General features: G+C 38.0%; 1 protein-coding gene across 1 annotated transcript; it reads right to left on the reverse strand.

Moving 5' to 3' along the window:
• Nucleotides 1-5,568: 5,568 nt before the first annotated feature.
• nomo (nodal modulator) lies at nt 5,569-24,843 on the reverse strand. The gene is made up of 31 exons (XM_088342385.1): nt 24,618-24,843; nt 24,235-24,324; nt 24,113-24,158; nt 23,934-24,034; nt 23,697-23,803; nt 23,017-23,089; nt 21,700-21,852; nt 21,489-21,626; nt 21,327-21,416; nt 20,061-20,166; nt 19,821-19,971; nt 19,361-19,535; nt 17,956-18,097; nt 17,738-17,869; nt 17,397-17,533; nt 17,227-17,314; nt 17,041-17,104; nt 16,875-16,970; nt 15,626-15,847; nt 15,329-15,411; nt 13,539-13,698; nt 12,016-12,142; nt 11,511-11,624; nt 11,235-11,362; nt 10,997-11,138; nt 10,663-10,746; nt 9,040-9,150; nt 8,845-8,946; nt 7,937-8,056; nt 7,782-7,874; nt 5,569-7,720 (listed from the first exon to the last, which is right to left on the reverse strand). Exons 1-31 carry the CDS (start codon nt 24,771-24,773, stop codon nt 7,586-7,588), a joined length of 3,666 nt encoding a protein of 1,221 aa, XP_088198511.1. The 5' UTR covers nt 24,774-24,843; the 3' UTR covers nt 5,569-7,585.
• Nucleotides 24,844-25,105: the final 262 nt, after the last annotated feature.

A 25,105-nucleotide genomic window follows, 5' to 3' on the forward strand; every position in this document is an offset into this window, starting at 1 on the left:
GAACGTTGGAGGAAACCGGAGTGCCCGGAGGAAACCCACACAAGCACGGGGAGAACATGCAAACTCCTCACACGAAGGTTTAATCTCAAGATCTCAGAACTGTGCCGCACACGCGCTAACCACTGTGCCGCTGTGCTAATCATTCGCAGAAAAATTCAACGAAAATGGCGCACTACTAAGCTGGAGGTTTTCCGACTGGCCTGGTGTGACAGCTAGCTGAAATATAAAGTTGCTCTTGCCTCAACTAAAGCTTCGTTTTTCTCAAAGATTATTGTTAAACATAAGAATAATCCAAAATTTCTGTTTGACACAGTGGCGAAACTTACCAGACAACAACTTAACCCAAATGGTTGCACTTATTCTGCTAACGACATTATGGAATTTTTTAATAAAAAGATTCAACTTATCAGGAATGAAATTTTAAAATAACGCTCTGTATCCTCCTTCTATATCAAAGATGTGGAGGTGTTAGGTATGGACCATGTCGGCGGTTGTTCTGAAACATTCTCCAGTTTCAATGATTTGTCCCTTGATAATCTAACACAGATGGTCAGTAGGGCCAAACAAACTACGTGCCTGCTTGATCCGTTTTCAGCTTCACTGGTGAAGGATCTTTTGGGGATCTTAGGACCATCAGTTTTAAATATTATTAATATATCGCTATCCTCGGGTATTGTTCCTGTAGCCTTCAAGTCTGCCGTTATTAAACCCACGCTTAAGCGACCTAACCTTGACCCGGAAATCCTAGGTAATTATAGGCCAGTGTCAAATCTGCAATTTTTTGCAAAATTACTTGAAAGGGTCGTTGCACAGCAGCTAAATGACTTCATGTCAGAAAATAACCTCTTTGAAACTGTCCAGTCAGCATTCAGGGCAAATCACTCTACTGAGACAGCCCTGGCTAAAGTAACCAATGATCTCCTTTTAACAATAGATTCCGGTGCCTCATCAATGTTACTGCTGCTGGATCTCAGCGCTGCTTTTGATACTGTCGACCACAACATATTATTGGTTCGTCTAGAACGCATTGGTATCTCAGGAACTGTACTCTCGTGGTTTAGGTCCTACCTGTCAGACAGGATGCAATGTGTTAACTATGGCAATCTGACCTCTAAACAATCTAATGTCCCCTGTGGTGTTCCTCAAGGCTCTGTACTTGGCCCCCTTCTTTTTAGCATTTATATGATCCCGCTTGGTGACATTATCCGCAAGTATAATATTAGTTTCCATTGCTATGCAGATGACACTCAACTGTATATGCCGCTGGAAAAAACTGGACATTTAAGTTGTAGAAATCTGGAGGCTTGCCTTACTGAGATTCAAAGATGGATGTCACCTAATTTTTTACGCCTTAACCCAGAAAAAACTGAAATGTTGATTATTGGTCCAGCTTACTGTCGTCAGTTGTTTTCAAACATTACCCTGAACCTAGACAAATGTAATTTCACCCATAGTGACTTGGTCAAAAATCTAGGTGTTATATTTGATCCTAATCTGTCGTTTCAGTTACACGTGAAAAATATTACTAGAATAGCTTTCTACCACCTCCGTAATATTGCGAAGATTCGTTCGATGCTGTCCCAATCAGATGCAGAGGTTTTAATTCATGCGTTTATTACTTCTCGGCTTGATTACTGTAATGTATTGCTTTCTGGTCTCCCGATGTCTAGCATTAAAAGTTTGCAGCTGGTTCAGAATGCGGCAGCTAGACTTTTGACTAAGACCAAAAAGTTTGAGCATATTACTCCTGTATTGGCCAACTTGAACTGGCTCCCAGTCCACTTAAGATGTGACTTTAAGGTTCTCTTATTAAAATATAAAAGTTTGCATGGGCTTGCACCTTCTTATCTCTCTGATTTGATTTCCCCCTATGTTCCTGCACGGAGTATGCGCTCGGAAAATGCCGGTCTACTTGTGACTCCGAGAGCCAAGAAGTCTGCAGGCTCGAGAGCGTTCTCCATCCGGGCCCCGGTGTTATGGAATGCCCTGCCTCTGGAGATAAGATCTGCAACCTCAACGGAAGTTTTTAAATCAAGGCTTAAGACACACTTCTATTCCAAAGCGTATGATTGATGCCCACCTCATATTCTGTTTTGTCCTGTCTTTTTCCGACGCCTGCCTGGCTGATACAAAGGAGAAGGATGACTCGGGATGGGTCAGCGGACCAGCGTCTGGCCTGCAGAGATGGGAGGCAGCGTCGTGACCGTCATAGACTTTCTGGACTGGTTTGCAGGCTGGGGGCGTCGTTGATGTCATGCACTTTCCGGACATTTTCAACATCTTACCTAATGTTTACGATTATGTGTACAGTAATGCTAATTGTAATTCACCCTGGTCAATCCTGGAAGGGGGATTACCACATGTGAGGTCCTTTCTCAAGGTTTCTCTTTTCTCCTCACACTGAGGGTTTTGAGTTGTTCCTTGCCCGCATGCTGGTTTAAGATCAGGTAATTGTGTAATTGTAATCCTGTGCAGTCCTTTGAGACATTTTTGTGATTAAGGGCTATATAAATAAATGTGACTTGACTTGACTTGAACTCAATTAATACTACAAAGATTTTACAAGATTTTACTATAGAAACACGACAAGGATATAACTGCATATGTATATATATATATATATATATATATATATATATATATATATATATATATATATATATATATATATACTACAAAAAAAATACAACAAAAACAGAACTACAGTAATACATCCTTCCAACAAGAATTCTATTTTAGAAAATACTACAAAAATACTATTGCAGAAATACTCCAATGTGTGCTTGGAATCAACTGGAATGAACTATTAAAGGCAGTGGAATATTTCAGACGCTGCATTGTTTATCATTTCTTTTTGTTTTACTTAAAAATGAAAGAAAGAAAAGAATGTAGTGTTTTTCATCATATTTTAGCGGCTAAAATTTTGCCTATACCGTCCATTTTTTAAGGAAAAGAGTTTTACAATGCTATCAAATTTTACATTGACAAATCCAGTTTCCTCATTTGCCACTAAATGAATTTTAACAAAAACGGATCTGGGTTTTTAGCTGTAGGTTTTGATTCCGTGGATTAAGTCAGTGTCTGAAAGTTACCAGATACCAGGGCAGACAACTCTGAAAAGTTGCCTGCCCCATTTTTCACAACTTGAAACACAATAAGACGACTAATCGCAAAAAAGCCATTATTGCAGAGTATTAAGGATTGATAATCAGAATATATAACAGAACAACACTTTAAAATTACGTTTATTATAAATCTTCTTATAACATTCATTGCATGTATATGACATCGCTGTTTTCCATCTGCCATCAGTATGTACTTGTATTAATTCATCTTCATTCATGCAATGTTTGCGTTGCGTCGTCTGCTACAATCCACGTGAACTCCTCTTTCCACGATGCTTTTAATGTACGTTTTCGATTTGTAGAGTCATACATTTTGTTAGCTTCTTTTGAATGTCTCTTCTAGGGCTGACGTTTTGGCTTGATTCCTAACCACTTCTCAATTTTTCTAGTGTTCTCTGTGCGTCTAAATGATATGCAAATGAGCGACCTTATAACGCTCGGGAAAGTCCGGAAGCACGAAGTTATTCGATGTAGGCTTCTGATCGCTACAGAGAATGCAAATTGCCAAACCAACCGAAATTCGGAAATTTACAAACCGAACGAAGATTTCGAAATCGGAATAAAGCAAACATTTGATTTGGGAAAAAATTGTTTCGTTTTTCTTTTTTTTCTTATACTTGAAAAAGTTGTCGCCCACCCGGGCGGAGACGTTTTGTAAGTTGTACGTCCTACGTAAAAGATGCACGCCCCGGGCGTCCTGGCAGACGTTATTTCAGACAATGATTAAATTATTGTAAAATGAAATGTTACAGATCAGTGTGTTTTTTTCAACCATTGTGCTGGGGAACACTTGTGTGCCACAGGATATTGCCCAATTTTATCTTTGCAAGAACAAAATTATCTTTGGGGAAAAAAGCCATTGCTCAATATTTTTGCTTTCTTCCTGTGATCAGCTGAGTAATTGTTACATTCTAAATATATTATTCTGCCTCTTACCCTGATAGTCTTTCATCTTTTTTTTCTTTTTATAGTCTTTACCCTGGACCAAGGGCGTAACCATCCCGTTTTGGGGGGTATTTAACCACTCCCGTAAATATTAGCATTTAAAAAACTTTTCCTTAATAAAGGACAGGATATGCTTAATTGGGATAAAAACGCTAGATACAAAATTTTAAAAGTCAAAAACAAAAATTCTCAAGGTTTCTTCATTTTCCTCATGTTGAGGTTTTTGAGTCTTTCCTTGCCTTCGTGTAGGTTTCAGATCAAGGGATAGTGTAATAATAGTCTGTGTTTGCAATATTCTGTGGTCTATGCAGCCCTCTGAGCCTCGTTGTGATTAAGGGCTAAATAAAAAACATGACTTTTCTGGGGCTGCTTGGGTTGAATTTAGGAGTGCTTGAGCACCCCCTAAAACGGGCTCGTTAGGCCCGTGATGTAATGCATTATTGAGCTGAGTGTCTGAAGATGCAGAGTGAGGCATACGATTCTCTTGCCTCATGGGAGAGGCCAAGAATTCTAATTTGTGGCACTCCTCATGCCCAAAAAATAAAATTAATGATGGTATTAACAGCAAGTCAAGACATCCAGTATTTTTTTTTCTCTTGAACCTGACATTTTTTCATAACGGAAGATCATTTATATTTTCGAGACTTTTATTTAAAAGAAACAGTAGGTAACGTTACATTTATGGGCAAATGTAGAAAGAGGCATGAATTTCTGTTGCCTCATGGCAGAGGGCAATAGTGAGCCCAAGGATTCTGATTCAACGCACACCTTATTCTCAAACAATACAATTAGTGATAGTATTAGCAAGTTACAGCAAGTCAGGTAATCCAGTAATTTTTCCCCGTTGCATCTATTGATGCTTTTGTTCAATGGGAGCAGCAAAGACTTCATTCATTACAATAAAATCTTATTTCTATGCTATAGTTCATATACTGCTTCCATGCTATTTGGTATGAAATGCAGGTTCATTTATTTGTGAATCTAATTGTGCCACATCAGACACGGAGCTCACTGCTAGTCACTTGGTCACACTACCCCTAAAATCCAAATTTTTAACAGCAGGGTACGGCAGGCCCAAGTGTGAATGCTTCCTTATTTTTGAAGCCTTGGTCCCTAAGTGTCAAGCAGCTTTGTCCTCTATATTTCTACTTTTTAAATTATTTGCACAGTCAGTTATAGCCGAACTCTAAAGAACTTTTTCTTGGATACATGAATAAATGTTGTTGAGTGTCAAGTTGCTTTTTAAAATGGACTCACCACTGTGTAGGATTACACTGCCCTCTGGAGGCCACTATGTATAATAATCAAGCCACTTCAAGTGGGTAGGCTCTCTCATTGACTTACCATCAGCATAAAAACATTTGGGAGGAGATGGGATAGACACGATTGCACAGGTAATAAACATAAAAACTGAAAACGTTTTATTCAAATGTATGCCCACTCCCATGAATAATTCCGTGTTAATTAATCAAGCAACTTGCGCACAAAAACAGAAAAGTCACATTTAATCAGTCCTTTTAATAAATTAAAATCTCAGTTCCACTATAAATCAGCACCATCATCACATGTGTTAAAAAATGTCACACTCCTTTACCAAAATCTTCATTTTGGGGGAATGATCCAACCCCCGCAAATGAAATATCTCTAAATCAAATTCAAATTTAAGGTGGGTGAAAAATCAGCAGCTATATGCAATTTAAAGCCAAGGTCAACCAAAGGATTCCCTTAAAAAATGATGTTGCAAGGACTATTCTAAAAGTGTCATTTTGTGTTTGTAGAAGATAAAAGGAATATACCCCTGTTTTTATCCATCTTTTGTTGTGTTTGTTTAAAGTTAGTGTATGAGGGATTTTGACAAAGATATTTCAGAATTCAGCAATCGACAAATTTAAAGCCCAGGTCATAAATCAGGTGAACTGCGATCGCTTGCAATCAGTCCAAATGCCATCTTATCTCAACAATTCTCAAAATGGTCGCCCCAAAGGATTAAAAAAAAAAAAGTATTTTTGTTTCTTAACACATTCTACGAAACACCATACCGTATTTTCCGATATAGCGCAGAGCCAAATAATAATCTTGTCATTTGTTTCTTAAACATAAGGTTGACCGGACTCCAAGGCGCATTAAATTGAGACTACCGTGAGAGCAAACGTGTTTATTAGTGCAATGATTTACCAGTCTATAAGTACTGTATTTCTTTTCAAAATCGCATATCATTGTTTGCAACGGGAATCGAACCCGGAGGGCGCTGTCACTTTACCACTATACAAAAAGGTATTAGGGATTATCTTACAAAATTTTACTCATACTGCCAGAAACACAGATTTGTGTAGTGCATTCTAGATAGGTATAACAGTCTCTCAATTTCTTCCTTTGTGTCAATAACCTCTCAGTTTAGTATGTATACATACGTTAAAACGCTAGTATAGTTTTTGTTGATGTCGTTTTCTGGATTTTCACAACATTTTTTATGAACAGGTAAAAACGTTGACAGACTGTTCAACCTATCAGAATGCAATATGCAAACCAGTGTTTCTGGCACTATGAGAACAAATAGTGTGGTAATAAGACAATCTCCAATGCCATTTTGGGTGTCATTTGTACCACTGGTGGTCTACTTGTTAAGTGTAGGCGCACTCACTGCTACGACCTGGGTTCGAATCACATTGCATATGATGTATTGCGATTTGGGCCAATGAATAACTGTGTAGAAACGCACACTGTATACATTTCCAATTGTATCCTCCTGCAGTGTACAAGGTGCAATTTCAAATTTCTGGCCAATTTACGTTTTTTAGGTGGGCAATAAAGTAAGGAGAATGCAGTATATTGTTTTCCAAAGCATAGAAGCGTATCCAAACATTCAATTGTTATTCTGTTTCCATACCCTACCCCGTTTTTGTTTTCCTAACATGTATTTAGTTTAATCTAAAGAAAAACACATGCCATGGATTTGGTTTTCTTTAAAAAGGTATGGGGCTGTTGTACATGTGACAACACTACCTAGGTCAGCTTGGCCACTAATATGCTAATTTGGGGAAGAAAAATTTTACCAAAATCATGAACTACAACAAGTCCGCTTAATGAAGCCTCAAAACTGTCTGTAATTTTGTGGATTTCATACAAAAAGAATAGAGGATTGTGGTGAAACAAAAAATACAATAAATATGGTAGCCAACACGCTAATGAAAGAAAGTTGCTGATCATAATGTTGGTAGAAAACATAAAAAATATTTGTTTTTACATGGCAATGAATCTCATGGTTTAAAGAGGGCCGGTATTACACACACACATTATTTGATCACTAACAATTAGAATGAAAAGACAACAATCCTTGCAGGGAACTTAAATAACCAATAAGGGTGAAGTGGTTTCTTTCTGGTATTTTCCTACATAAAACATATAAGGCTCAGTCACTCCAAAAACTTTACAACTAAAGGATGAAGATTTACTGCACTCAGAATTGACTCGACAAGCAGTGAGTGCAAGTTGACTAAAAAAAAAATTTTTTCGTCTCATGTCCGTCGAGCTTTCTGCCTCTTGACTTGCCGTTTGGCTTCGTCCACCACAGCAGCCGGCTCGGCGCTGGCCTGGGTCATGCTTCTTACACCTTGAATTTGATTCATCCCCTGCAGGAGGAGTGGGATGACCTGCAATACAAAATGGGACAGAGTAAAGATACACATGTGGCTGGTCCCCTACAGGTGATACCTTTTCATGGTTGTATGCGGCTAACAGAAGAAGTAAAGTGAGGGGTAGAGCAATGTAGGAGCCCTGGGCAACATCCTGGTCAGGAACTTTGCGCTGCAGCAAATACACAAAATTAGAACCACTATATTGAAGGGGGACTATCATATTTGGCTTACAATTGGGTTGAAGGGAAGGGTGACATGTTTGTGGTAGCCAGTGGAAGTAAAAGAGACTTGAGGTAGAGTAAATTCATACTGCGTACGGGACAGCGTTGAGTACAACATCAGAATATAGCCCTGGAGAAGCAGCACAACACATAAGAAAAACAGTTAAAACATTTTAAAATAAAAACAATAGTGGAATAGTTGAGAGCAGTAGTTCCACTGGGCCTGCTGTTGCTGCACCCCTTGCAGAGGTAGCTGATCAGTTTTCACTTGGATGCCAGACGGCACAGTCAGATGAGGACTTCGTGACTTTAGATTTATAGTGAACAAATTCCTATGAAGCTGCAAAACCAGCCTTCTTGAGCGAAGTTGTGCATGTACTCCCATGTTCTCCCTGTGCTTGCACAAGTTTCTTCCAGGCATCCAGTTTACTCCCACATTCCAAAAACATGCATGTCAGGTTAATTGGCCGGTCCAAATTGTCAGTAGGTGTCAATGAACGAGTGAGGTGTCGGTCTCTGTGTGCCCTGCAGCTGGCTGGCAACCAGGTCAGGGTGTCCCCTGCCTACTGCCCGAGGATAGCTGGAACGCCCGTGACCCTACTGAGGATAAGTGGTACAGATAATAGATGGATGGAAATTCATATGAATATTCAAGTGTGTGTGTGTGTCTTGATTAAAATATACAGAAACCTGCCGCGTAAAAGTCATGATTAAATTGAGGTGTTGCCACACTTTAGATTATGAGGTTGATCACGGGTTTTGTCTGCCATTTTGTTGACAAAGAATATATAAAAACTGCTGTTGTGCTACAAAAGGCAAGATAAATTGTATATATCACTTAGTGCAAACATTAATTTTGCATGTACAAGTTAATTCGTCAACCGATTATTGCCTCTGAAACACGCTACATATAAGTACCTCTCCATCCCGGTCTAGTGGTGGAAAATGGAAGAAGAGTGACTGGCTCAATGAAACGCTGTGGAGAGGGTTGTCCAAGTTGTCGCTCCTGTAAAGTTTCACCTAAGTTTTGGAAGGGGAACAGGAAAATAAGTAAATATTGTCACATGTCAGACATTTGATTAAAAAAAAGAAGAAAATCTCAAGAGCGCTTACAGATAAAGTCGCTAGATGTTCTGGTGATGTAACGACGTTCCCACTCAGGTCAAACTGATTAATTTGTCTGAAGGCGATGATATTGACTCCTTCGATGTCACTGCTGCTGACCTGAATAAATGGACATGGAGCATAATGTGCAGATCCGCCTTGGACCCCAACTCGAGATAAAACTGCAAGCCAGTCGCACGTTGAGAGAGAATATCCGAGACTTAACGAGAATTAAAGCTTTTTCACTCTTGCGAGGGAGATTAGAGGGGCTGCACGTCTCAGAAGGGGACAAATTACAGAGTGAGAGGTTTCCAACTTGAAATAGGATTATCTATGCTTTTGTTTTTGTGTTCAGAGTGGAGCCTGGAGATACGTGACACTCCATGTTCCCACACTAACAACTATGTCAGGGGGGGGGACAACAGTTTTCCTTTGACAGGAGTGTTTGCTGTGAACGACATTGTGAAAATTACTGATTAGAAAAGAAGCATCAATTGACTGGGCGGCAACTCTGTTCGAAATGAAGCAGCAAAGTATTGAGAGAACTTTTCGAATTTGAAGTGACATGTTAGTTGATAATAAGCAAGCTACTAGGTATCATTTTAAGTTAATTGACATTTCACATTTCAGCATTACCATCTACTGCAATGTTAGATGGTAATGCTAGAGTCCATGTCGGCAACGCTAACTGCTAATACGATTGGCCATGATGCTCGTGTGCGCAACACTAACTGCTAGTTATGTTCTAGGTCGGAGGGTAATGATTATGGATAACTCCAATGGTATTGTCTAAAAGCTAACATAATGCTAGATAGTGGGATGCTAATTGATAATGATACAAACTGTCATTAATACTAGCCAATTTGGCAAGCAACACAAGCCTCAATAGCAGCTGCATCAGCAAAGAGTTAGAATACTGAAATATGTCACTGCATATATTCCTATGTTGCATTCCAGAAAAGTGGTAAGTAGGAGCTCTTCAACTGACTAGGGAAATATCACTAAAATGACACTCGAGGTGGGAGGTCCTCGTTGAAAAGTCAGAGCGCATAACAATGTATACTGCAAGAGTGCTCATTGTGTTGATTGTGATCTACCGTATACGTATTTGATTTATGTAACCGGCGTTCCACACACAAAATTAGTATGTTTTAATGCCACACTGCCCTTGAATCTTCATTTTAAATCAGTTTTTTGAGTCATGTGTGGATTAACAAAAATCCCTCAATACATTTGAAAATAATTACTTGTATCTTCTGTAGCAGATTAATAATTTTGACTCTTATTCTGTAAAAAGTACACACGCAGTAAAAGTGTGCGCACTTCGGTTTCAACCAATTAAGATTGACTTTGCTTTCTGGAACTAGATTGAAAGAAGTTTTGAGGAATGTTCAAATTGTAACATTGTTACTCCAACTAGGTCTCATGTAAAAATAACCAGACAGAAGTGGAACATAGCAACCTGTACAATGAAAAGATGGTTTACTTGACAGTTTCTGTGACTAATTGAAACTTATGTGTGTAATATGACGTAAGTACAAAACCTGAAGCAAACTTGGTGGGTATTGTTGGCGTGATCAAGGTGAAAAATAAAACTCAAATTAAAAAGTAAATGCTGATTTTGCAACCTACCGTTATGGCTCTTTGCTGTGGTAGGGCTCTCTCAATGTGGTCGTTACCTTCAGCCTTCAGCTGAATTAGGTAATGGCAACCCGGCTGTAGAAAAATTGCAAATAATTGACCGAAAATCTGATATGTTCAACAAAACAACTTCCAAAATGGCTCATTAAGTGACACATGGTGGAAAGAACGATGTGTGACTCGCAGCTAGAAGAGGCAAAACACCTCTCGCCATTTCAACTCATATTCAGAAGAAAAAAAAAGGATGTGGTGTAACAGTGACTTTCTAGAATAAGGTTTAAAGTTGGATATTGCCAATTTGGAACCATTTCATCTCTATCCGTACCAGCAGACCCCTTAGTCTGAAGCGACCTTCCTCATCAGTGACAGTGTCCTCACTGTAGATGCTACAGTCTCCTTGTCCCACTGCTTCCACAGCAACATCCCGCTCCGCATCACCGCTCAAAGATTGCACCGCTCCATAACAGCTGTGGACAAAAGTACAAAAAAAAGATCATAAGGCTTCTTTCCGGAATCAGCTTCATATAAGCTGTTATAGTTGAGATGGAAATGATTAGCAGTACCTATAGGCAGTTTTAATCCCAGTTATATCGATATTTAGGATTTGACCTTCTTCCACAGCAATCATCTGTGATGTCGGCTCAAAGCGAAATTCTTTCATCATGGGCTTGAAATAGTATTTACCTGGACTCTGCAGAGGATGAACAATGTTTTCAGGTCATTCTTATTCCACAGGCAAACTCAGATGCAGTGTATGACGAGTGTGATTTGCAACTAAATGAGACTAATTAAACAGTGTATGCCAGATTCTGATTGATTGGTAAAATGTGTTCCCCTACCAGGTTATTAAATGTGAGAAAGCCTGAGTCTTGAGTTAACAGGTTTGAACGAAATTGTCCGCCGCTTAGAGACAAAAGGACCCCGGACAATGGTTGCCCGTCTTCTGATTGTATCTGCAAAAGAGAAGCAAAGAGTGAACATATTAATATATTTATAACTGTATGCTTGGTTGACAGCAATAAATCCTATCTGTTTGCATCTAAAACTAATGCTTTCAAAAAATGATTTGTTACTTTTCACATACAGTTGTGTGTTCTGTATAAATCATTGGTAACAAGATCACATAACATTGACATCAAATGTATTTAATCTGAGGAGGAATTTGTCAGAGAATATGTCTATACAGATGTATAAAATGATCCACATTGGCATACACAATTTTATTTTGTCCATTTCGCCAAGTTCTACAAGTTACACATATTAACATATGAAAAGAATGAGGGAAAATAAAAATAGAAAGGGTACACATGTAAACTGAAATCTAATACAATAATACAAATATACCTTGAAGGTGATACCGGCTAGAGCAAAAGCCTTGAAATCTCCTCTGGTTCCTTCCACTTGACTAAGGACAAAACCCTCTTTACTGGCACTGATGTCATACTCTCTGTTGCTGTGGAGTGGACCCACACTGCCAAGATGTGAGGAAACAACATGGCCATGAGCAAATCTTTTCTTTTTAGAGTGAAATCGCATTTGGTGAGAAAATGAAGTTAATTTTCCAATCAAGTCATGTAAGAGTAACACGTTTAAAATTTCAATTTTAACATAAAACTCAATACTACTTTTATATGGTTCACTTTTTCCAATGAAAAAATTCATTTGGAAAAGTTAAGAATAAAGAAAGTATGAAGCAATATCTGAGTCAGATAGATGTCATCGTTGCTGCCAAAGCATTATGGCTGGTTTATAACTAAGTTACAAATTCTACCTTGTAAATATTGCTCATCCTAATCCTAATATAATTTGTTTTTATTTTACTTTTTTAGTGATGTCTTTTATTGCATGTTTATCCTGGAGTGCCACTTCTCATTTTGTTGTAAACAACGTACGCTACTTAGTTTAAATAAATGGCAAACACAACATTATTTAATCAATGACAATGTAGACAATTCTATCCAATTTATGAAATCTGACATGTTATGGGGAAGAAACAAATGCTAACGTCCACTATCAAAGCTTCGAATGCTCTCTGCATGCTAGTTAACTGTCACATAATGTGAATTCATAAAAAGTATCATGAAAAACAAAAACAAAAAAAATCACACATTGAGCTTCAAATGAGGACAGTCTTTTGAACAGATCACTTAAGTCGCTGCAGCTTATAAGATAAGGAAAAACGAGTATGTGCAATATATCTAAAAAGAATCATTTCAAACAAATGTCAACTTGACGAAGTAGGGAACGTTGTCAATGAATCACACATATGATAAGACAACCAAGTAAAAAAGGATAGGGGAACTCCACTTGCATTCTCTTGAAGGGGCAATATGTAATATTTAGTGCCTGATAGTGGTTAAAAAAAAAGACTTTTCATTAAAAAAAAAGGATTTGAATTAGACAAATTACATGAACTGTCAAACCAATGCTATTTTGAATAAAATAAAAAAAGAATTTGTATTTATTTTACTTAGTGAAATCCCTACCTAGAAGTCTGGCATCTTGCTGCATTTGGCACTGGTTTTCTTTCGCATTAGACAATACAACGCCATATAGTTGGTCAAATATTACATGTTGGGGCTTTAACATAGGTAAATGGCGGCGCCCTGTTCGGCTGCATCGGCTCGCTACAGTTTAACTGTACGGGTCAGGTGTATCGACATTTCGTTCTGTGTGCATGGTTAAAAAGAATGACAATAAAAGTAAATTCTATTCTATTCTATTTAAGTGCAGTTGATCTTAGAAGGCAAGTTTTAACATATACTGTATTTTAACATGATGTAAGTTAATCTTGAGATATTTTTTTTACATTTTTCATCCAAAAATTTAACATTTAAATAATGTATTTGTTGTGGTTATTTTTGCACCTGTAAGCTCCATTTTCATTTGTGGCCACAGTGATGAGTGTTGCAGCGGATCCTCTTTCACTGATGGAGATCTCCACACCTTGCAGTTCTGGGGATACTTTCCCCTCTAAGAATAGCCCTGCGCGGCCTGTGATATCCACCATGCGACCAGGACAGGATTCTGCAGCACAAGAGATTAATTAACCGTGTGCTGCGCATCAACAGGCACTCAAGGCTAGTTCATGGCCACCGTGCTTTCTAGACCAATTATTTTGTGGTTCAAGATCTTTTCAAACTATGGTGGAATACACAAACTCTGACTATAAAAAAATATACCTTCCATCATTTAACAACTATTTTACTACTAAAAAAGGGCAGACTTTTTCTTCCTCCGCGGGTTTGGATAAATGTCAGGGTTGTGAGACGAGACAGGTTAAAACAAGCAATGGATGAGCATTCCGAGTGAGGTTTTTATTACAATTAAAAAATAATAATAAGAGGAAAAAAACTGAATATCCTGGGCATGGGAATACAGAACGAGGCTATGATTTATATGCAGGGTTGGGTAGGGTTACTTTAACTTGATTACTTTCAATTACTTTTGAATTACTCCAATACCAAATATGCTAATAAAAGACAAAAGAAACTTAATATGGATAAAATTACTAAATTTTGGGCAGGCTTGGGGAGTAACGGAATACATGGAACGGCAAAAATGATGTTGGCAAGCTGTTTGGATTTATTTTCATTTTGTTTCTGTCGCATATTATGTTAGTTTTGCCGGAGATCAAAGAGATCAAAGCCAGGATAGAAAGCTTACCACGTGTTGTGAGTCATAATTTTATTCCCTAAATCCCAGTTTCCTTTGTCCAGACTGTGTCTGACTAGTACTTATTAAACTCAAAGACCTCTGACTCAAAACTCCATGAGAACCACTGTAGTGACTGAAAAAAACGGAATTAATTGATATATCAAAGAGTCAGGTGACTATAACATGAAGTAAATGATTAAACTCCATTTATATAAATAACCCCAAGATGCATTGATTAAGACTAAATGATTAACAAGGTTAAAATAAAAAAGGACATAACTGGAAAACTCATAGTATTGGAACTACATATGCAGGGACAACTATCATTATTCAGTATCAGAAATTATTTCCCCCCCATTTTATTAACACTCCACTTATTGAAACATGAATATTTTGTTTGTTTGTTTGTTTGTACATGATTCAATTGTTTGTTTGTTTGTACATGATTCAAATTGAATCTTTTCTTCCGGCGCCGTCACGAATGGTGGCCACTCCAGCAGCTCCCGTGTTATTTTCGATTGTTCTCGATTGTTCTCAGCTCAGGGATGCTGCTGGAAATGTGAATTTCCCTTCGGGGATGAACAAAGTATCTATCTAACACTACCTTAAAAATCTTTGTCAAATGGAACTTCCACTACACACAATATTACATTTTTGTCTTAAGGTGTTTCATCATCACTTTTAAGTTTCAAAGAACATGGAATAGAAATATAGCCCACTAACTCCACCATGCTGTGTTTCTGTTGGACATTTTGTAAAAGGTGCACGTGCTCTCTTGAATTGTTTAGCACCTTTAAAGACTTTTAACATGATGTGCTGAATTATGAATTTTATTCTTATAGAATTGCACTTGGTGGTTGGAATGAATAATTTGTTGATTTTAGACAGTACACATAAATTGTGCAACAAATTATAAAAATACTGAACATATTTCCTTCAAGTTTACAATAGAACTTTAAATTGGAGGTGGATGTTTGAAGAGGATTTCCAAGAACCCTACCTCCTGTGATAGTGGCCTCCAATTCAGGGGGGTAGAAGAGCAGCTCTTTAGAGGAGGGAGTTACTGTAATTTTCTCTCCAGCCCTGCAAAAAAGGGAAAGTAATACCCCCCAAAAAAATCAATACAGCATTTGAGAAAAGTAATGAATATTTTGTCTACAACAATGTAAAGCACTATTTTGATATATGTAGCTAATAACTGAGTTATGCAACAGATTATGGTTAGAGTCAGTATTTTTGAGGTGACACCATTGTCAATGAGACAAGTGAACTATACAAGAACAATAATTCAAACAACCTAGCCCAGTAGGAGAACTCGTAGTGGAAAGGGCCCGTCAGTTCGTCAGCCTTTTCTTGGATGGGAGGACTGTCGTCCTTAGCAGTTCCATCCTCTTCAGCAGCTCGTCGTTCTCGTTCTTGGCGTCGCAACTGTATCTCCTGCAACTGCTGCTCCTGCCACTGCTCCTCCAGGCTTCGCAAAGGCCCAAGAACCAGCGCCGGCTCACTCTCAATGGATGACCTGATAAGTGGAAAACAGTTGAAGGTGGCTATTAAAACACACAGTCCCGGCGGTGCGTCCCCGGCAGTTTGCCTTAGCTGGCACCGAGCAGCTGGCTTAGAACTGGTGCGGACCAAGGAATCTCACTGATAAAAAAAGCATTGTAATTTCTGCCAAATGCTCTGAATGTCAAAGTGAACAAATTCAATGACGCACGGGTAAACAGGGTGAGTAACTGACTACCTACAGTAGCCAAATGCTTCAGCATCTAATTTGCGACACACAAGAATGGGTAAATATTCCCACTGTCTCTATGGATCAAAATCAGCGAGGAAAAGTAACACATTATGCTGCGATTAAGACACTCCTTGGCGGACTCTGTCGCAGGTATCAATTTCAATCAACCAGCACAGCAATCAATATTAATTAAAGTGGTATTATCATATACTCAGTAGTGTGACATAAATCGTGATACATAAATACTTGGAATCTCTATAAAAAATCGTGTCTGATGCGGCAGATAAAATTGAGATTTGTTCCGAATTTTGCGCATGCAGCTTTTAATCAGGTGCATTCTGTAGTCCAGAATTTATAGTAATTCATTCAACCATGCCAACCACTTTCCAAAATATTGTAACATATAAATATGAATCATTTTTTATTTTATTTTTTATGTGTGTCTATGCGTTGTAATTATACTCAGTACACTAGCTCTTAAAATCGAGTATTAATGTACTACCATGTACAGGGCTCGACAAGGGCGACCAATTTACTCGAAGATAATTTCGTGGCAAAGACCAAATTACTTTAAATAACTGTTAAGCTTTAATAATGTGAAATGACAGCACAAATATATGATCATGTTGCAAGTTAATTAAAAAAAGGGTGGGGGCAAATTCTGAGCAAATGAAAAAATAGACAGCACCACCCCCGGTACTGCAGCGGCTAATGTGGTCCTGATTGAATCAGTTGTCGAATCCGCTTATATGAAAAATATATATTGAACAAAACCCACATCCATACAAGCAATGATGGAAAAAAATCATACTTGATGGTGACTGTGACATCAAGGATTTTGTCTGTGGTGATGACCCCTGTCAAGTGATGGCGCACAGCAGTAAGAGTCAGGATGCTTGGTGCTGAGCTGTATAGAAAAGGCACAATCAAAGTTGACAATAATGGACTTATGTAAACAGAATCTTGGTAGTACTTACGTATCATAGATATAAAAATCTTGCTCAAACTGATGGCAGGAGCGAGGGGTGACTTTGTACACACCTGGATCAGACATTTTTCAGAGATTAATCTCAAAGGGGGATGTCACATCAATGATAAAGTTTTCTTTTTTTGTAGATATGCAATATATTTTCTTTAGTTGTGTTGACAAAAATGAAACTAACCAGGTTTGGAAAGACAAAAACGGTTGACTCCCTTGGAGAGATTATAGATGCCTACATTCTCAGGTTTGCTGCCATCCTGGAAAAACTCCTGCACAGGAACAAACAACAAATTAAAAAAAAAAAAAAAAAAATCTTGAACTCAGAATATTTTTTCAAACATATATACTGACCAAAGTGATAGCGTGGGAGAGGGAGCAGCGTAGGATGTAACCTATCTGTCGGAATTCAACCCCCAAGACGTCAGAGTCAACAATCTCGACTTCCATGGATTTATGTTTCCAACACCACTCCTCGTGAGAGATGCTTGCTAAGAAATGTCAAAAAAATATTGGTACTTTGTAAGGCATCTCAGTTTAACTTGCTTCATTTCTCATTTATATAAATAAAAGATTACAAAAGTCCCAGACTATCATGCAATTTATTCATTAAGTATCCTGCCACATACTACATGCCATTTGATATTAAGTTATTAACCTACAAATAACATTTTCCAACTTTAGGATGAAAATACCTTTATACTTCCCAGGAAGGACATTGTCAAAAGAGAAGCTAAGGGTATCACTGTTGCCTGTCAAAGGCAGCGTCCTTCTTTCTCCCTGGCGGCTTACTGGCTGGAGTGTCACTGACAGGTCATCACAAGATGCTAAAGTCAAACAAAGGTATAATTTGGTGGGGGTTTTACACATACTAAAATAACAAAAGAAAAGAGTTTCAGTAAACTGCCTTTACCCAAACAGTAAACCTTTCCGGACACAGAGGCCATGAATTGGGTAAAAAGCAGGTCTGTGATGGGCTGGTCAACTACTGAAAACTCCAGAGCCTGAGGCTGAACAGCAAGGCCTGCCTTCACATCCACCTCTGGAAGAGACACCTAAAAAAAAACACAGGGTAATTATTAGCATATATACATGTATGTCTAAAAAACAAAGTTCCTCACTCCGTGAAACTGGGAAATTTATAAGAAATTGTTGCACTGAAGTTTCAGTGTGTAGTAATGCTAAAAATGCTTTCAAGGTCGGAAATAAAATCATATCGGGAGTGTTAAAAGTTCAATTATCTTGAAGTTTTGTGTATGAGTGAGGTAATGGCGCAGCCAGAAATCGACTTATGAATCATTGCAGCGACTTCTGTGCATCAGGCTATTAATTGATTGTGGTGAAGAAAAAGTTGAGCCATACAGCAGTCATATTTTCCATATTTCAAGTTAGCAACCATGCATGAGTGAAGTTGGAAAACACACACTAACACACGTAAGGTGCTCACAAATGCCAACATTTCTTTTTCAGGTTTGAATTTCGGTGAGCCTTTGTGTCTCAAAGTCAAACAGCGTCTTGCTATGTGCCCTGGTCTCAGAGAACAATATTGGGGCGAAAAGGAGGACCTGTCAGCTAAAGTCCATCTTGCTGGAGAATGACATCATGCTCGTCCCCCCATGGTTTTATAGTGTTTCTATTTGTTAGAGTAGCGTGAAAATGCGGAAAGTTAGAAAAGTCCTACTTCAAGTAGAGTCTAATGGCCAACCCAAAACCACAGAGAAAAATGAGTTATTTGAACGTCTTAAAAAAATACACGTAATTGCACGCGCATCATGATTGAGCTGACTGAGACTGCAATTTGACAAAAGCCAGAAGACGGCGGGAGGATTGTGAAAATGCCCTCAAAAGAGTGGAGGGAAGAAAGGGCTTCTGATAGTATTATTGTAAATTCGTTATGCATTCGCCACAAATATTAAACATTGCTGGGACCTAACAGTTGAATAATGTATTTTTCTTGCCTTAAAAACTTATGTTGGGGGAAACTTGCCAGACCTGGGTCTGAGGAGACAAGCTGCATTGTCCTAGAGGTGACATGCCGGAGTCTTCTGATGTTCCTGATTTTTTTTCGATTGCGTCCCCTTGAAATGTTAGCTTTCCCAACCCCAATTCTGTGACTGAACTGTTTGTAATAAAGAAGCTGGTCGGATAATACTCAAAATTTCTGGTAATGGCATCTCTTCATGAGATAAAATTTATGTCGCTTGTCCTTTGTGTGTTTTGTTCAAAGAAGTAAGGTCAAACACCCAACAGATTCCCAGCTAAAACTACAAGTATGAGAATATGTGCAAAATTGCGTTTAAAAGCTCCTACTGTCATACATGAACACTGTATTCTCCAGGTTTCGCCTGGAAGCAGAACGCTCCCTGGGTGTCCGAGTCAGTCATCCGACCAGAGGTCTTTTCTTGGCCTCTGTGTGTCAAGGTGACCTTGTAGCGACCTTGCTTCATGCCTTCGGGCAGTCGGCTGATAGAGATCTGTCCACAAACACTGAACCTGCATAAGAAAAACGCACACATATAAACCATATCTCAAGAAGTAAACTCTCATAAACATGACATTAGAAAAATATGTTTACTTTTACTAAAGCGATTTTTTAATTATTTCTGTAAAGGGTCCCTCTGGATAGGGGACAAAAAAATAAATGGTATGAATTGGTCTAAAAGGTTATATCAGTCTTTCTCTCCACTCACCTGTAAATACAGAGTAAAAAACAAGGTATGCCCTGTCAAGCATCTTAAAGCCTGTCCAGTTCACTTTTTCCAATCCAACCAAACGTACCCGGCTGTGATGATATCAGGGAGTTGCGGCGTGTTGGGGGCAATTTTCACTGTTACTGGCTCGAAGAACATGAGATCCTTGTGGACCCGGATGGTGTAAGTACCAGCTGTCATGTTCTCCAGCCTATAAGAACCATCTTCCTTGCTGACAACTACAAGGAGGGATAAAAAGCATAGAGAGCAACTGAAAAAAAATAGCACAAAAAACACAATAAAGCTTGGCGCCATTTTATTGGCTTACCTTTAATCTGATTATTGATGGAGACTGCGGCATTAACTACACCTTCACCATCAACACTGTTAAGGACCCGGCCAGTCACAGAAAAACCCATGACACGAAATATTGGCTGGACATGATCAGGAGAAATAACGGACAATATTAGCTGAATCGACCATTGAATGTTGACCTCAATTTAGAGCTTGGCAGTAGATTTCAAATTTAAAAATTGTCAATTTGAAAATGTGCTTAATACGGATACACAGTGTAGGAATTTAAGGGGTTAATTACAAATACGAAAAGGTGTTTCTAATTTGTCAATAATAGTTACTAAGCAGTAAATTGTGCCATATAAACAAGTTAGGCATAGTGTTGGGTTTGCAAAATAAGCCAGTTTAAAATCAGGAGTTTTGGATTAACATTGTGTACAAGATGTATAGTTATGCTCGCTACAACGGGTCAGGTGTATCGACATTTCGTTCTGTGTACATTGTTACAAAGAATGACAATACAAATGAAATTATTATTATTATTATTATTATTATTATATAATGAAACTATTCTTATAAAAAGTGTGCTGTTTAGTTAACCAATACATTCATACTTTCGGACGGTTAAATTTGTGACTGTTGAATTTGGGACTTTATTTTTTTGGGCCATACTGCATAACCCTACAGAGGTAGGGCAATTTTTGTCGTTTTGGGTTTAGAAATTTGGAAGAAGGCCCAAAATACATGAGGGGAAAAAAAATCTTATAGGGGCCTAAGACGTATCTCCATTTTAGACATTTTATTGTTCTTTTTTTGCCTCTTTACACTTTTTCCATTATCAAAATAAGATTTAAAAAAATATATATATTTTATATATTATATATAATTAGTGTACAGTATTTTTTGACTAGCAGTAGCAACATGCATTTATGAATACATTTACAGGAAGCCCATAGACAAGTACATGTTATACTTCAATTTTCATATGACTATTGTAGACAATTAAATCAAATTGGTTTCGAAACACTGATAATTTAAGTAAAGTACAATGTTATATCGTTTTGTAAGCAAAATTTGACAATATGCATTGGATATGCCATCGGGTAGATCGAAAGGGTTTTTTGCATGAAATTTGATTTAAAAATTAAATATTTAAAACAAGGGACAAGAGTGGAGTAGACAAATTTTTACCATTTTATATACATTATCGTTTTTAACATTTTTGTTTGGCGCTCCGTTTTAAAAACCTTGGCAGTTGTTTCCACCCTTCCATAGAAAATATTGGAAGATATTTTTGTACCTCAAGGGTCAAACTGTTGTGCTCCACCAAAAAATTCATTCTGGAAGGGGCAACATCAAAAGTGATCCTTTCTCCTCTGTAAAACGGCACCTGAGGATAGGATTTCATGATCAGTTAAATTTATGAATACTATATTTAATCCCAGGATTATAGAACGCTTACCACGGTGTACTCCCCACTAGATAGTGAGGGGAAGGTAAAGGTACCATCCTCCCCTGAGACGGCACTACACAAATAGATTAGGGTGCTGCCCCCAAAATCTGCACCTTCCACCGGGGAAAAGTTGCAGCCTTTCACATTCTAGAAAAATCCCCATAAACACCATTCCAATAAGTTTTTTTTATTCATCACGTAAGCAGAATCAATCGTTTACCTCTTTTTTGACGTTGCCCGAGTAAAGCAGGAAGGTGACATCCCTCATGGGCTCGCCGTCACTGCGGACCTCACCAGAGACGTCGTAGCCTCCAACCACCAGATGGTCGGCGGCCGGTGCGTTAGAATTGGAAATGTGCACTGTTGTCGAGCTCTACAGCAAGACAACACAAGTTGCATTGTTGAATGGAAGATCCAATTGTCAAATGATATATTTTTTTACTCATCATCAAGTTAGGTTGGTTAAAATATAACTGCAGAAAAAGAAAACGAGATAAAACGTTCAAATTGGATACTTTCAAACGTACAAGTCATGAGTTCCCACTTCAGGTCAATATAAAAGCTTACTCTGCCCTAACTGACCACACAAATAAAGTCCTAAAGGTTTTCTAGGGGGGAGGAATACTGTACTTATTCAAGAGTTACTAAAATGATCAACGTAATCAAGGATATCCCTGAATCATAGGTTTTACAACAAATTTCCTGTGGCCATAAATTGTATACAGTAGGTTAGGCCACCTGAGGTTGATTAGATGAACTGCAACTTCTTGTTTTGAATACTAAATGTGTCCTAGCAATTGCAAATGAGCTTTAATTATACAGGTATACATGTAAATATGTAATGCATGATATCCAACTCATGACCTGAGGACAAAATGTGACCTGCCACAACATTTGATGTAGCACGCGAGAGCTTAAATTGTGTGAGCATCTTAAAATAAATTAGTAGAGTGCTTTGACCAAAAACTACATTTCCCACAATGCCTGTTTACCAGAATTACCGCAAAGTGACAGCTCAAATCCACAACATAGCAGTGACTCTATATCAATGAGTGGAATTGAGGAATAAATTATATATCGTTTATGTGTCGCAACAGTTTACTCAACGCTAATGTAATGTAATGTGGTATTTCATATTAAACAGTAGTTAGTTACAATTTTTGACTTATCATTCAATTACATTTATTTACATGAAGCCCTTTGAGGGTAGCCATTACATGCATGTGGCACTTGTTAAAAATGAATTGACGGATCGAGAGGTATCTTTCTCACTGATATGTATGGAAACTGTTTTTTTTTAATGAATTGTAAATGAAAACGACATCTTACGGAGTCCATTTAAACCAAAATTCAATACTTTATGAAAAGATCATGATACACAGGTGATGCTTTTTGTCTTGTTTTCATCTTTTTGATCTGAAACACAAATTGTTCTGACTTTGTACTTCAGTTTCTTTATGGGTGGACTGTAAGAAAACTGAGAAAAGCCCACTTTCTTAAAGCTTGAGAAAATAAATTCATACTCAAGTGTAATTACCTTCTCCAGAATCCAGGTAGGATGTGAAGCAATGATTTCATATGTTCCAGGCAGCACTTTGTGAAAGTTATACCTGCGTTATAAAAATAGCAAAGACAGCAGTGATTTGAACAGATCAGGATCAATGGTGTAAAAAAAGATAAAATAGATGTTGATTTTGTGAAAACTCTTGTGTGGCAATAAAAGCCAATTTTTCAATTTAAAGAATGATGTCAGCGGATAGTCTTTAATATCAAGCACAATATGGCTCACCAATAATGATTAAAATGAATAATTAGAAAGATGCATACACTTGTTTGTGATTTAACATTGCATACATTTCATTACGACTATGCGTTTCACATTTTTGGTACAACATGTTCCTTTCTGTGCATCCCTTACATTATGTATATTTGGTTTAAATTGAAATGTTATCATGGTAATATACTTTCATTATGAAACCAAACATTTAAATATTGTACTTCCGAAATAACGGAAGTCAAGTCACGTTTATTTGTATAGCCCATAAATAACTAAAAATATCTCGAATATCTGCACAGAACACCATTACAACACCCCCTGATCTGAAACCTACACGTGGGCAAACAAAACCTAAAAAAAACCTCAGTATGAGGCAAATAAAGAAATGAATCTCTATTGTAAAAAACAGAAGACTAATCAGAAATAGTGAGATCACGTACGCTCCCCCGGGCAGGGTCATGACTGTCTGGAGCTTGTCATCTGTTCCAGCTCTGTTAAGTTTAACTTCTACTCCAGATGGTCCAAGGAGATGTCCTTTACTCAAAACCTGTAAAAGATATGGATGAAAAATTGTAAAAGTAAACCATTGTTTTGTAAATCATAAATTGAATATGATCCCAATATGATCGTTGCAATTAACAAATGATAATTGAGTGGACAAATAACTAAAATCTCACCGTTCCTGATATTGAAAAACCAGTGAAGACAAAATTGATGTCCTCTTCTTTTTTACATATGTCTGTGACACCATCTACATGGAGTTCTACACTTGTGGGCTCTGGCCAAAATAAATACATAATTATTATTGAATAGGTCTTCCAAACATTTACACACATTGCATGAAAACAGAACTCACCGAAACTCCACCCAAGGGGCGGTTCAATCTTCAAAACAAAATCACCCTTGAGAAAGCAAAACAAACACGTTACAATAATCACCACCATACTGATCATTGCAAATTGTGCAAACTACTCCTACCTTGTCATATAAAGGAATCGTAAAGTAGCCATTATTTGGAGCACAATCGGTGTGATATTTCAAGGAGCCTTGTTTAGTGTACAGTTTAATCTGTCGAAAACAGTAAGCACAAAACATACTTAATCGATATGTTGTACAGACGTGTGAAAAATTAGCAGGGAAGTAAGAAAGAATTAATGTTACTAATGAACCCAACAGCTTATCTAGTAGTGTCTGTGAATGATCCGGCCGGGATTAGCTCTTCAGACTACCCTAATGCCATGTGCTCCACGTTCCACTCATTTTTTAAATGCTGAATGCAGATTTACAAACACAACTGTCTGGGGTATAAAATTGTAGAACGCTAACAAGCGGCGAGATGGGTTTGTGACATTTTCACTCACCTCGATCAATGAATAATTGATCTCAACGTCGGACTTGACGAAGCCCCCACATGCAACCACTATCTCATCAGAGGACACAGTCAGAAATTGAGAATATGTGATCCAGAACAAAACCCAGATAGTACTTAAATCGGCTCGAATTGTTATTCTCAACATTTTTGACCGGCTGCTTCACAGTCGAACCGCAGAACGTCACGCTGCTTCCGGTTCCGTACCAGCTGACTCGCTATCAAAGTGTGAGTGGAAATCGGTGAAAAAAGGCGCCATCTGCTGGCGTGGAAGCTCAAGAGAACGCCTTCCAACTCGCCGATACTATTTGGAACAGGGTTCACCAACCTTTTTGAAACTGAGACCTTCAATGTTTTGAACACACTGAAACCACAGGCTGTAAACATGCCCACTGATGATTGGCAGGACACGAACAAGAACAGAAACTCAGAGATCAGGTCAAACGCCTGGACAAAGCATTAATCCAGTATGGGTTAGAA

This window comes from Urocampus carinirostris, chromosome 8 (assembly GCF_059441175.1).
Source record: "Urocampus carinirostris isolate Australia breed hairy pipefish chromosome 8, RoL_Ucar_1.0, whole genome shotgun sequence".
NCBI lineage: Eukaryota > Metazoa > Chordata > Actinopteri > Syngnathiformes > Syngnathidae > Urocampus > Urocampus carinirostris.